The 14,029-nt window shown below is 50.2% G+C and overlaps 1 protein-coding gene across 4 annotated transcripts in view; it reads right to left on the bottom strand.

Moving 5' to 3' along the window:
- WARS2 (tryptophanyl tRNA synthetase 2, mitochondrial) overlaps nt 1-14,029 on the bottom strand; it is a 102,813-nt gene that overhangs the window by 43,023 nt on the left and 45,761 nt on the right. For 2 of the 4 annotated variants that reach the window (XM_068270985.1, XM_068270984.1), the window contains exons 2-3: nt 3,487-3,741; nt 1,365-1,445 (exon numbers count right to left, since the gene is read on the bottom strand). In XM_068270985.1, coding sequence (XP_068127086.1) covers nt 1,365-1,445; nt 3,487-3,741 — 336 coding nt within the window. Of the gene's footprint in view, nt 1-1,364; nt 1,446-3,486; nt 3,742-13,716; nt 13,840-13,886; nt 13,983-14,029 lie in introns of those variants that run through there. The other 2 variants (XM_068270983.1, XM_068270981.1) reach the window with 2 other exon arrangements.

The raw sequence follows: 14,029 nt of genomic DNA, 5'->3' as shown, positions 1-14,029 counted from the left end.
CCCAGGCCTGACTCACCATCATCTCACATGAGCAAGCTGGTGCGAGTGCAGCCCAGTACATCATGCAATCGCCCAGGCCTTCCCTCGCAGCACTCACAGGGCACAAGCTGTCTGAAGTGTTGAGGAAAGGAGGGGGGGGGGGGGGGGGTAGTGGTTGTGCCGAGTTATCCTGGACCCTGCACACCCCAACTTTAGACCTCCCCCACCCACCCACTTGCCAAACTGTGTAAAATTAAAGACAAACTACAAAATTGTAATATTTTGTATCTTTGACGTCTTCAGGGGACTTTTTCTGGACTAGTCTAAATCTGCTAACTTGTCTTGGAAAAATCTAACAAAAAAGGTATGAAAAAGAGCTCATCAATATTTATACCACTCCTCGGAAGAGTCCCACGCCTTCACAACTCCTCGGAAGAGTCCCACGCCTTCACAACTCCTCGGAAGAGTCCCACGCCTTCACAACTCCTCGGAAGAGTCCCACGCCTTCACAACTCCTCGGAAGAGTCCATACTTGCTCGTCTTCGTAAGTACTCAGAGACGCTACCAAAGCCTCTATGGGATCCAGAGAGCTCTCTCTCCATAAGTGAGTATCTGACTTTTTTCCTACAGTGGCTTCAGAATCGCTTTAGGAGTGGTTCTTATGTCCAGTGCAGGTTACTGAGGTGGTAATACTCCAGTTCTGTAGTTTACTGTTTATAGGTTTCCTTGAGGTAGCCTTTGTGACAACAGGATAAGAGAAGAGGAAACTGAAGACCACACTGTATGTGGAGGGTTATTATACTCCAGAGAACAAGGAGGAGTACAGTTGCGCCAGTCCTGTCCATGCTTGTCTGAATGGCTGGTAAAACTGGAAATACTCCTGTATCCAGAGAAAAAAAAAACCTGTGTACCCACAGCATGGTCTTCAGCTTCCATTTCTGTCATCGTAATGCTAAGAATCACTGCAGTTTCCTTCAGGAAGCCACAGGTCAGACCACACTGCACTGCAGACTGACTCCCAGTGGAGGGACACGCTCCCTCCACTGCAGGCTTGTTCTCACTAAAGGAACATGACCCCTCCCACCACTGCAGACTGGCTCCCACTGGAGGGACACACCCCCTCCCAGGACTGCAGACTGACTCACAATAGAGGGACACGCCCCTCCCACCACTGCAGGCTTGTTCTCACTAAAGGAACATGACCCCTCCCACCACTGCAGACTGGCTCCCACTGGAGGGACACTCCCCCTCCCAACACTGCAGACTGACTCACAATAGAGGGATACTCCCCCTCCCAGCACTGCAGACTGACTCACAGTAGAGGGACATGCCCCTCCCACACTCAGTGTTAGTAAAGCACAGGATTCTCACATGGTATCGCTCACCTTCCATTGTGGTAAATGCCGGATACGGGGCATGGATGTCAGGCAGCTCAGAATCCACCCGAGCTCAGCATGTTCCGGAACCTGGAGAGACAACACAACACAGGATCAGATGGGCTGAACAAGAATGGTAAACACTGTCCATACAGATCCCACCTGCAGTATACAGAACTATACTGCTATATACTGCCTGCCACTAGGACTGGGGTGACCGAGGAACTGTCACATTGAGCACATAAAAAGGATACCTCCTCCTCCATGTATTGATAATCCTGCCACTATACCAACATGCTGTGACTCCCCCCTCAGCACCATCACGCTGTGACTCTGCCCTCCGCATCATCACATGGTGACCCCGCCCAACACAGTGACTCCGCCCTCCGCACGGAAAGCCTGATAACAGCCGGAAATTCTCAGTAGTTGCTCAGCCAAAATAGGGCAGCATGGTGACCAAGTGACCCCCAGTCCTGGGAACAAATCCCACCTACGACATTATTTACATGGAGTTTGCTCCCACATCTTAAAAAAAAAAACATACCGGCAGGTTTATTGGCTTCCTCCCAAAAATAGCCCTAAAGAGTGTCAGACTGTGCAACTGAGATATTAGATAGCGAGCTCTGAGGGACATTTAGGGGGATGTTGGGTAAGGCACATGCCCCTAAACACACATTGCTAAGTGAGGACTGTTTGAGGTTAGATTAGAATTAGCCTTGCCAAGTTCTGAATTTAGTTGGAGTATAAATTGTCTAGCCTTCCTGATGCGTGATGTTTGTGTACCCCTTTAAGTCCTGCCCCTCAACCTCACCGACCTGGGAGTGTTGGAAGAGGCAGGTTGTATAGCCCTGCTGACACATTACAACATATCATTGAGTTACCCTTTAAGTCCCACCCCTTGCCCCCCCCCCCACACTGACCTGGGCCAGTTGAGCCTTGTTGACGTGTTACAACACATCACTGAGTTCTCCTTTACGTTGTGCCCTTCCCCGGACTGACCTTAGACTCTTGGAAGAGGTGGGTTGTCTTGTCCTGCTTTGTTACAAAACATCACTGAGTTCACCTTTATGTCCCACCCCTCTCCCCTCCCCTGACCTTGGACTGCTGGAAGAGGCAGGTTGTTTAGTTTCTTCTTTGACGTGTTACAACATATCACTGGGTTCCCCTTTAAGTCCCGCTCCCACACTGTCCTGGGAAGATGTAGATCCTCTTGTGGTAAATCCCGCAGGCCAGCAGGTAGGCCGCCATTAATGAATTCCCCGCCGATGGGCGTAACCGCGACCCCAGGACCGCCTAACGCTGACTGGTCTCAAGTTCTGGAGCTGCAGTTTCCCAGGGAACAGCCGCGTGCATGCGGGATAGTTCCCTGCCACTTCATGAAGCTGAGCTCCGTGATTAGCTTGCTAACCGCCGATCGCGGCTGTTTGTAAATGAAAGGGGAAAGAAATCCCGTTTGTTTACATCCGTACAGCGCCACGGTCTGATTGACCGGGGATGGCCGTGCTCTCATAGGCTGATGCCTACAAGAGGCGGAGAACAAGACGGATCGCTGTCCTGTACAATCCTGTAGGCGGAGGGGAGGGAGGAAGGAGAGGGAGGGGGACAGAGCCAAAGAGAGCCTCTATGAGGCAAAAAAATAAATAAATAAAAAACAAGTGCAGCAGAGATTGGACCCCTCCGGTAGCATGTCCCCTTAGGGACAAAACAAGGAGGTGAGTCCGATCGCTGGGCTCCTTAGTTGGGCTGTGGAGGAGGCTGAAAAGGGCCTAGTCGTTAGGGGGATTAACACTGTGGTCCTCAAGTGGTTAAGTCCCGCCCCGCCCCTCACCTGTGACTGCTGGAAGAGGTGGGTTGTCCAGCATTGTTGACGTGTTACAATATATCACTGAATTCCCCTTTAAGTCACTCCCCCGCACTGACCTGGGACGGCTGGAAGAGGTGGCTTCTCTAGCGTTCCCCTCTAAGTTCCGCCCCTTGCCCATCCCCCACACTGACCTGGGGCTGCTGGAAGAGCCAGGTTGTCTAGCGTCTCACTTTAAGCCTTGCCCCCTGCCCCTCCCCCACACTGACCCAGGATTGCTGGAAGGCAGGTTGTCTAGCATCTCCCTTTAAGTCCCTCCCCCGCACTGACCTGGGATTGCTGGAAGAGGCAGCTCCTCTCGGGGTGGATCCCGCAGGCCAGCAGGCAGGCCGTCATGTCCAGCACACTCTCCCGTAAGGTGTCTGGGTTCTGGGGGACGGTGATGGAGTGCAGATCCACGATGCTGTACAATACGGAGCTGAACTCCTCCTGTAGGGGCACCCAGCTCTGCAGGGCCCCCAGATAGTTCCCCAGGTGGGGGATCCCTGTGGGCTGGATCCCGGAGAAGACACGAAGGCCGCCATCCTGAAATACCAAAGACAGCGAGATCATATGGGGAATACTGCTCGCTGCCTAGCAACGCTCTGTTACTAGGGGCGACGGCGCACAACAGACAAGTACGGAGTGGTTGTGGCAAGAGTACAATACTCTCGTCCGCTAGGCTGTTCTCTGGCCGATGCTCCGAGTGCACTCTCCCTATGCTTTAAACACGGTAAATCCCCCCCCCCCCGATACCTGAGCGCGCACTGCGACGCTGAGGGCTGTCGATCTATCGCCGCTCCTGCCCCCAATTATCTAATGGTGGCCACTAATGATCCAATCTTTTTCATCCAATCTTACCATTTCTATATAATATAAGGGAACTGCTTAAATTATCCATTTAATATATTCACTCAATTTACCATTCTACTACATAGATTTGGTAAAGGGGCCCATACACTTACCGATTTTCCCGCCGATATACAGCCGAGTCGATCACTGTGATCGAATCGGCTGTGAAATCATTGCGCAAACTGATACAATGATCGATTTCCGTTCAAAATCGATCGTTCCCGATGATTCCCGTCGTTCCGCCCATGAGGAAGATTTCCCTCGATTGCCGGCGGGTCGGGGGTGCGTTAATAGTGGTGTTCGAATGCCCGACGCAATACAGCGGCAATACATTACCTGCTCCGGCCAACGCGAGTCCCTGTCTTCTCCGCGCTCGGCTCCAGGTTCCGGCTGGCTTCACTTCCTGTCCGGGGAAGTTTAAACAGTAGAGCGCCCTCTACTGTTTAAACTTCCCCAGACAGGAAGAAGTGAAGCCAGCCGGTCCAAAACCCGGAGCCGACGCGGAGAAGAAGACATCGGTGACCGGGGGATACGCGCCAGCTGGATCAGGTAATGTATAGCTGGCAGGGGCAGCAGCGGCACAGATGGTGATCAGTTTCAGGCTAAAATCGGTTCACAATCCGTTTGCAGTAAAGGCAGTCATACGATCCCTCTCTGATCAGATTCGATCAGAGGGATCTATCTGTTGGTCGATCTGATGGCAAATCGACCAGTGTATGGCCACCTTAAGATTGGAATGAAGATTGGATCATTAGTGGCCACCATTAGATTCCCGGGAAGTAAGGGGGGCCGCACTCCCGCCCGGGAAGTAAGGGGGGCCGCACTCCCGCCCGGGAAGTAAGGGGGGCCGCACTCCCGCCCGGGAAGTAAGGGGGGCCGCACTCCCGCCCGGGAAGTAAGGGGGGCCGCACTCCCGCCCGGGAAGTAAGGGGGGCCGCACTCCCGCCCGGGAAGTAAGGGGGGCCGCACTCCCGCCCGGGAAGTAAGGGGGGCCGCACTCCCGCCCGGGAAGTAGGGAGGCCGCACTCCCGCCCGTGAAGTAGGGAGGCCGCACTCCCGCCCGTGAAGTAGGGAGGCCGCACTCCCGCCCGTGAAGTAGGGAGGCCGCACTCCCGCCCGTGAAGTAGGGAGGCCGCACTCCCGCCCGTGAAGCCGAGGCAGCCAGACGGCAACTGAGAGATCAAATGACACTTCTGATTAGTCACAGATGAGAGGAATTAGGGTAAACTCTCTAAATACACACAGGGTGCGTTTCTATTCTGTTTTCCTTCTGTCCTGCGCAAGAGTTCAGGTCCACTTTAAGTGCTTATTTAGGGCACTTTTCCCTTCAAGAAGACTAAGTAAATAAATTAGAGAAAGAAAGAAAAAAAAAAAAGTAATCAGAGATCTGATCTGCAGATTTATGAGAAGCAGCGCAAGGAGAACTGAAGCAAAATCGGAGTATAAATGAGCAGAAGTCTGGATGGAGGGTGGGGCTATCTCCAGGTCCCGCCTCCTCTCCCCAGCTCTGTGCCGGTTATACAATCCTGCCTGTCAGCTGTATAAACACCCCACACACACCAAGACCCCATATCCACAAACAATCCCTCTCTCTCCGCAGGATCTGTTGCTAATGAGCGTTGCAGTGTGCGAGTCCTCCCACAGCGTAACCACAATAATAATAAATGTAACCGGGTAAATATAACATAACAAATGGCTTTGTCCCCAGGCTACAGAGACATCGGAGTGTGAGCTCCTGGGACAAGCCTGCCAGCGACAGTAACAAGACCGCTGTGACAGAAGGTGATGTCAGAGGCAGTGTTTGTACAGAGAGGGGCTGTATAGTGTACTGGTGAAGGGCTCTGGCTTTGACATGGGAGACCAGGGTTTGAATCCTGGCTAGGGTCAGTGCCTATTCAGTAAGGAGTCCTTAGGCAAGACTCCCTAACACTGTTGGGTGGCCTCCGCACGTCCCAGTGGCTGCAGCTCTTGAGCGCTTTGAGTCCAACAGGAGAAAAGTGCTATAGAAGGTTCGGTTTGGATTGAGATGTGGAAATCGTATTACAGAGACACACCGATCTTTACTACAGCTCCATACATTGCAAAAATTAATGGCAGACAACTTACAGTGAGCGTACAAAACGCAGGCATTCCACGGTGTTCTTAAAGGAGACTTGTGAGATTGTGCCCATTAATCACTTAATTTGAGTGTAAAAAAATATGGGCAAAGTACAAAAAAAATAAATAAAAAAAAATAAAAAATAAATCAAAAAGATGTTCCAAATCAATTACATATAGGTCTAAAAGACAGCACTATTGCCTTGCAGCACTCACAGGTCAATCCTGGACCGAAGCAAGAGGTATATGGAGGTATATGGAGGCTGCCATATTTATTTCCTGTTAAACAATACCAGTTGCCTGGCAGCCCTGCTGATATATAGCTGCAGTAGTGTCTGAATCACACATATGAAACAAGCATGCTGCTAATCCTGCCACACTTCAGTCAGAGCACCTGATCTGCTGCATGCTTGTCCAGGGGCTATTGCTAAATGTATTTAGAGGATCAGCAGGACAGCCAGGCAATGTGCATTGTATAAAAATAAATATAGCAGCCTCCATATACCTCTCCCATCAGATGTCCGTTAACCTGCATGGAGTTTGCATGCTCTCCCCATGTTTCTGTGCACCTCACTTTCCTCGGCAGAGGCGGTTGTCATCGGCCATGTTTCATCTATTTTCCGAATGGCAGACGAGTAGGTTTATAAGCGGGCATCATTGTATAGATCCTTTTCCAGGGAGAGATTTTCTAAATTATAAAGGAAATGCTGAAACTCCCCCATGAGGCGATGGACTGGTCCAAAATCTGTCAGAACTGTCAGATTTCTACTACTGTTCTGGGAGAAATGTACATTTTTAGTCTATGTGTAAACATGTATTTTAACTTTTACAATTTTTCACAGCAGTGGTCCTGTAAGTGCCGGGTGTGTTGCAGCAGCCAATCACTACGCGATCCCCTATCGGATTGGCATATGCGGCCGCGGACAATCCATGTATGCCAGGTGTGAGTCTGGCATCTGTAAGGGGGCTGCACTGTGCCGGGGGTCCCTCCATGTATGCCTAGTGTGAGTCTGGCATCTGTAAGGGGGCTGCACTGTGCTGGGGGTCCGTCCATGTATGCCTAGTGTGATTCTGGCATCTGTAAGGGGGCTGCACTGTGCTGGGGGTCCGTGTCTGAAGTGTGCACACAGACAGGATACCGTCTGAATATTGTTATGGAGTAAAAGCAACAAGCTGAGGCTGGATCTGTGTCAGCCTATTTCCGGAGAGAGGTGTACACACACACACACAGAGACGCCATCTGTAGTAACAGCACTGGTGGCAGGACCGCGGCAGAGAGCGCAGACAGCGGGGGTCCTCCCCTGCTGCTGACTGACAGGGGTGATTGATGGGGGGTATCCCCAGCCCAGGCAGGGGGCAGGAAGCTCAGACACGACCTCCGCAGCAGTTACACCTATGAGGGGGGTGATTAATGAGCAGCGGGTATCTGGGGAGCAACAGACACCCCCAACACCCCTCATCTGTGCAAAGCATAATAACACTCCGCTGGCAGAGAAAGAGACATCAGACTCCACAAGAACGCTGGCCGGACGCCAGCACAAGGACGTCAGCCAATCATATCACTGGAATGGCTGCGCTGCATATCGCTTATAGCGAGGCCTGAACTAAAGGTGCTCAGTAACGGTACAATCACCATAATGATTGCCTGTACAACAGATCGAATTGGCTACCGTTAATGCAGCTGAACGACTACAAACGATCATTTTGAATTCTGGAACAGTTCTATAAAGGTGGCCACTAACTATCCAATTTCTAGTGAAAAATCGTTCGAGCGATCAGATAATTTTGATCAGAAGTGAAATATTATAATACATTGTTCATTACACCATCAACGAACCAATCTTTGCTTCCTGTCTTTCACAACCGACAAGAAAACCCAAATTTTGGTTCAACAGAAATCCAATCGGAAGACTGTTTTTATGATCGTTCCTAATCGATTGTGCCAATGGAGATTATTTACAACCCATCCGATCAGAATTATCTAATCGCTCAAACGATTTTTTGCTGGAAATTTAGCTGTTTAAAGGCCACCTTTAGTCTGATTTGGATTGCTAATCATTATCCCCTCCGTTGGTTGGCCCAAATGATCGTTACCAATCACAGTGGTCGATCATTCAAGAAATTGGATTGTCAATGGGCAACTTAAAGAGACACTGAAGTCCCCCCAAAAATTATGATATAATGAATTGCTTGTGTAGTGCGGATAATAACTAGAACATTAGTAGCAAAGAAAATATTCTCATATTTTTATTTTCAGTTATAGTTCTTTGTCCTTTGCAAAGAAAAATAAAATACGACTGACAGTTGAGATAAGCTTCAGAAGACAGAGCGCTCTGCAACTTTGAAAGTCCTGGAGCTCAATGGCTCTTTTGCAGAGATAACAACTGGAGTTTCTTAACTCTTCCTGTACCGGAAACAATATTAGACTTAAGTCTTTGCTCCTAATGTTTTATTTCTTAGCTGTACTACACATATGACTCATATCATAAAAATGTTTTCGCTTCAGTGTCTCTTTAATGTCCATCTTGGGGAAGATTCTGTATCATAACTTTTGTCATGATAACTAAACTTGTTACAGATAAATGCGGCCATTTACTTGCTCAATTTTCTGAAATCTGCTACAGAGCAACTGACACATTTCTGGTCGATTTTGGACTATATCGACTGACTGCGCGATTCGGTGAGCTTAGGGCAGCAGAACTTCAATAAATTATTGTCCAGATTTGTGCTAAAATCAGATTAGGAGGGGAAAATCGAGCGCTGTAAAAACAGCGTAGGAGGTTTGGGCGCACTGATCACACTGCTTCTCTGTGACTTCTCCTAGACATGACCATCACTAATCAGAGACTTACATATCTATCACCTGACCAGACTGATCACATGCTTCTCCATGACTTCTCCTAGACACGGCCATCACTAATCAGAGACTTACATGTCTATCACCTGACCAGACTGATCACATGCTTCTCCATGACTTCTTCTAGACACGACCATCACTAATCAGAGGCTTACATATCTATCCCCTGACCAGACTGATCACATGCTTCTCCATGACTTCTCCTAGACATGACCATCACTAATCAGAGACTTGTTTATCTGTCACCTGACGAGACTGATCACATGCTTCTCCATGACTTCTCCTAGACATGACCATCACTAATCAGAGACTTACATATCTATCCCCTGACCAGACTGATCACATGCTTCTCCATGACTTCTCCTAGACATGACCATCACTAATCAGAGGCTTACATATCTATCCCCTGACCAGACTGATCACATGCTTCTCCATGACTTCTCCTAGACACGCCCATCACTAATCAGAGATTTGCATACCCATCACCTGACCAGACTGATCACATGCTTCTCCATGACTTCTCCTAGACACGACCATCACTAATCAGAGATTTGCATACCCATCACCTGACCAGACTGATCACATGCTTCTCCATGACTTCTCCTAGACACGACCATCACTAAATCAGAGACTTACATATCTATCACCTGACCACACAGATCACATGCTTCTCCATGACTTCTCCTAGACATGACCATCACTAATCAGAGACTTACATATCTATCCCCTGACCACACTGATCACATGCTTCTCTGTGACTTCTCCTAGACATGACCATCACTAATCAGAGACTTACATGTCTATCACCTGACCAGACTGATCACATGCTTCTCCATGACTTCTTCTAGACACGACCATCACTAATCAGAGGCTTACATATCTATCCCCTGACCAGACTGATCACATGCTTCTCCATGACTTCTCCTAGACATGACCATCACTAATCAGAGACTTGTTTATCTGTCACCTGACCAGACTGATCACATGCTTCTCCATGACTTCTCCTAGACATGACCATCACTAATCAGAGACTTACATATCTATCCCCTGACCACACTGATCACATGCTTCTCCATGACTTCTCCTAGACATGAATATCACTAATCAGAGACTTACATGTCTATCACCTGACCACACTGATCACATGCTTCTCCATGACTTCTCCTAGACATGACCATCACTAATCAGAGACTTACATATCTATCACCTGACCACACTGATCACATGCTTCTCCATGACTTCTCCTAGACATGACCACCACTAATCAGAGAGTTCCATATCTATCACCTGACCACACTGATCACATGCTTCTCCATGACTTCTCCTAGACATGACCATCACTAATCAGAGACTTACATATCTATCACCTGACCACACTGATCACATGCTTCTCCATGACTTCTCCTAGACATGACCACCACTAATCAGAGAGTTCCATATCTATCACCTGACCACACTGATCACATGCTTCTCCATGACTTCTCCTAGACATGAATATCACTAATCAGAGACTTACATATCTATCACCTGACCACACTGATCACATGCTTCTCCATGACTTCTCCTAGACATGACCACCACTAATCAGAGAGTTCCATATCTATCACCTGACCACACTGATCACATGCTTCTCCATGACTTCTCCTAGACATGAATATCACTAATCAGAGACTTACAGATCTATCACCTGACCACACTGATCACATGCTTCACTATGGGTTTTTCTAGACATGTCCATCACTATAAGTGACCTATAAATGTGCCTGCTGCAAGCAACAAGGGGCTAAGAGCCAGTAGCACAATGAAGTCCTGGCTCAGTTTTTAATCCATTTAAAACTGCTGCATCAAGTATTTTGTGTAAAATAAAATACTTGTTGCAGCGGTTCATGATTTTCCAATTCCCCCCCCTGGGTTGACTCCATCCCAGGTATCAACCGCACCCATTCAAAGCCTTTCCTTAAACAATGTGCTTTTTAATGAGGGAAGTGAACAGGGATGGGCTCAAATTTGTATTCGGGTGAATTCGGATAGTTGCTATCCGGATTTCACCCAGTTACCTGTGCGGGAGGGGTCAAGCTTACCTGACGTCTTCTTCGGTCCGTCCCTCGGCGCCTCCCACGATGCGGTCCACGCGACTACAACCACTTCCTCCAACCCGGGAGGAAGTGTTTGTAATCACATGACCGCCGCGTGGACCGTATCGTGGGAGGCGCCGAGGGACGTACCAAAGAAGACATCAGATAGGTAAGCTTGACCCCTCCCGCACAGGTAACTGGGTGAAATCCGGATAGCAACTATCCGAATTCATCCGAATACAAATTTGAGCATCCCTGCCTGTAAACTGCTGCAACATGTATTCTACAGTATACCTCATCTCTCTTAAGGTAAAAAACAGTGCAATTTAGATATAAATTATTGATTTTTCCTATGGAGTCAGGCCCTGGACTTTTAGGCCTCTGTCACATGGGGAGGCTGAATGTGGTGGTCTCACCTGCTAGCACCTGACACAAGCAGCCGCTGCACTGAGTCACATCTGAGCATGTCTGCACTCGGACAAAACATGACACAGTTTTTTGCAGCCCGGTAACCGCACTGCATGTCATAGGCTGCCATGCTGGGGGGCGTACATTTGAAATCGGCGCCGGTAGACTTGGGCGCAGGATACAGCGGTATATGGCTGATCCTGCTTCTGCACAAGTCCGGGCCGATTTAATTACTATTCCCCCTCCAGGCCGACATGGATAGTGGGGGAATGAAATAATTCGGCTTCCAGCGATTGCTGGAGGCCGAATTATTATGTTTTTAAGCAACTTCGGCTCTGTCTTCTGACGGAGCCGACGTTACTCACTGAGCGCTTCAATAGGAATGATTCCTATTGAAGTCTATGGAGGCGCCGGCTGCGCCCAAATCTAGCAGCGTTGAAAAGCACTGCTCCGTGCTGGGGGTGCCACTCTGCTTCATTAAATTGCAGCCGGAGGGCACTATGTGGCCTGCAGAGGAGAGGCTGACAAGTGCACAGTTCAGCTTCCAATATGTAAGAGGCCTTGAGAACCGCTCCGACAACGCCTAGAACAGCTTCAGGTCCAGCTGGCACTCTGAGAGTCCATATTTCTGGCTGAACTTCTTACTTTGATTGAATCTCCAAGAGATCTAATAAGTCAAATACTGCTGACCAGTTTGGAAGGTGAACTGAATGAAAGGGTGATCGCTGCACAGCAATGTGCTCTTGTGGAGACGGCGGTAAGGGAAGGTAGAAAGAAGATCCACCTGATTTCCAATCAGGGACTGACGGATCACCTGCAAAATCTGAGTATTATCAGCCCATATACATCGAGCTTTACGCAAGCAGGAAGATGGAAAGTCTGGGGAGTCCTTAACCAAACTGACTGTTGTCACGGCTGCAAAAAAATAAATAATCTGAAGGACGCAGGAGAGAAGATATGAAGAGCTCATCATTAATGACGCTCATTACATAATTAAGCAATAAGCAACTGAATTCTATTGTGTGATTCCGACAGGAGAAGTGTCACAACAGGGAGCTGGGCTGTACCATCAGCTAGACATCTGTCTGATCTCACAGCAACTACAAGTCCCAGCATGCACTGTGCTATTATATCCGAGGGACTACAGGTCTCAGCAGGGCCGGCCCGCTCATGAGGCGGGGTGAAACTTTTGCCTCAGGCGGCAAATTTCCAGGGGCGGCAGTGCGGCACCCGCCCGTCCGTGGGTGCGGGGAGCCGGCCCGCCGAGCTGGAGGGGTAGCTGGCAGGACGGGGGTATTGGGCCAGCGGCGGGGAGGGGGGTCGGACCCCCCCCTCCCTCGCCTGGGTCCCCGTCCTCCGCTCCCTTCCAGCCTAAATAGACGCAGCCAAAGTGTAAGAGGCACAGGCGGGGAGGACACTCACCTCCTCCTCGCTCCAGCGTGCGCTCCACTGACATCACTTCCTGCAGGACGCTGCAGGAAGTGACGTCAGTGGAGCGCACGCTAGGAAGAGGTGAGTGTCTTCCCCGCCCGTGCCTCTTACACTTCGGCTGCGTCTATTTAGGCTGGAAGGGAGCGGAGGACGGGGACCCAGGCGAGGGAGGGGGGGGTCCGACCCCCCTCCCCGCCGCTGGCCCAATACCCCCGTCCTGCCAGCTACCCCTCCAGTTCGGCGGCCCCCCAGAGCGTGCCCCCCCCCCTCTCGGGGGGGGGGGGGGGGGAAGGGGCGGCGGTGGCAATTTTTTTAAAATTTGCCTCAGGCGGCAAAAAGTCTAGGGCCGGCCCTGGGTCTCAGCATGCCCTGTACCCGTATAGCGGGACTACAAGTCCCAGCATGCACTGTGCTATTATACCAGAGGGACTACAAGTCCCAGCATGCCCTGTGCCTTTATGGAGGAACTACAAGTCCCAGCATACCCTGTACCTTTATAGAGGGACTACAGGTCTCAGCATGCCCTGTACCCGTATAGAGGGACTACAAGTCCCAGCATGCACTGTGCTATTATACCAGAGGGACTACAAGTCCCAGCATGCCCTGTGCCTTTATGGAGGAACTACAAGTCCCAGCACACCCTGTGCTATTATACCAGAGGGACTACAAGTCCCAGCATGCCCCGCGATATTATATTAGACATCCCCTGCGCGATTACATATTTGTACAGTGATGATAAAAGCACTACAAGTCCCAGCATGCCCCGGGGGAAGGGGATTATGTGGGTGACAGGGGCCGTACCTTCGCCCCGCCGCTCAGTCCCCGGTATCCGCTCCGCAGGCGGAACACCGCAGCACGCCGCAGCCTGGGCAGCGCCATCTTACTGACGTCACTACGGCGGCCCGAGCGCTCGAGCAGCTGCGTCACGTGACCCTCCAGAGCTGTCAGCGTGAGTGTGCGACGCCAGTTACCTGAGGCTTGTGACTGTAGCTGTACCGCCCCGCTGACGTCACTGCCCTCTTCACCTGTCCAGCCATGCCGCGCCCCTTCTATCCTCTGGCGACACCCCAACCAGAGGCCACACCCCAATCACCTATCTTACACCTCCCATCTT

The sequence above is a fragment of the Hyperolius riggenbachi genome, chromosome 2, assembly GCF_040937935.1.
Source record: "Hyperolius riggenbachi isolate aHypRig1 chromosome 2, aHypRig1.pri, whole genome shotgun sequence".
NCBI lineage: Eukaryota > Metazoa > Chordata > Amphibia > Anura > Hyperoliidae > Hyperolius > Hyperolius riggenbachi.
This window is presented reverse-complemented; position numbering and strand designations above follow the sequence as displayed.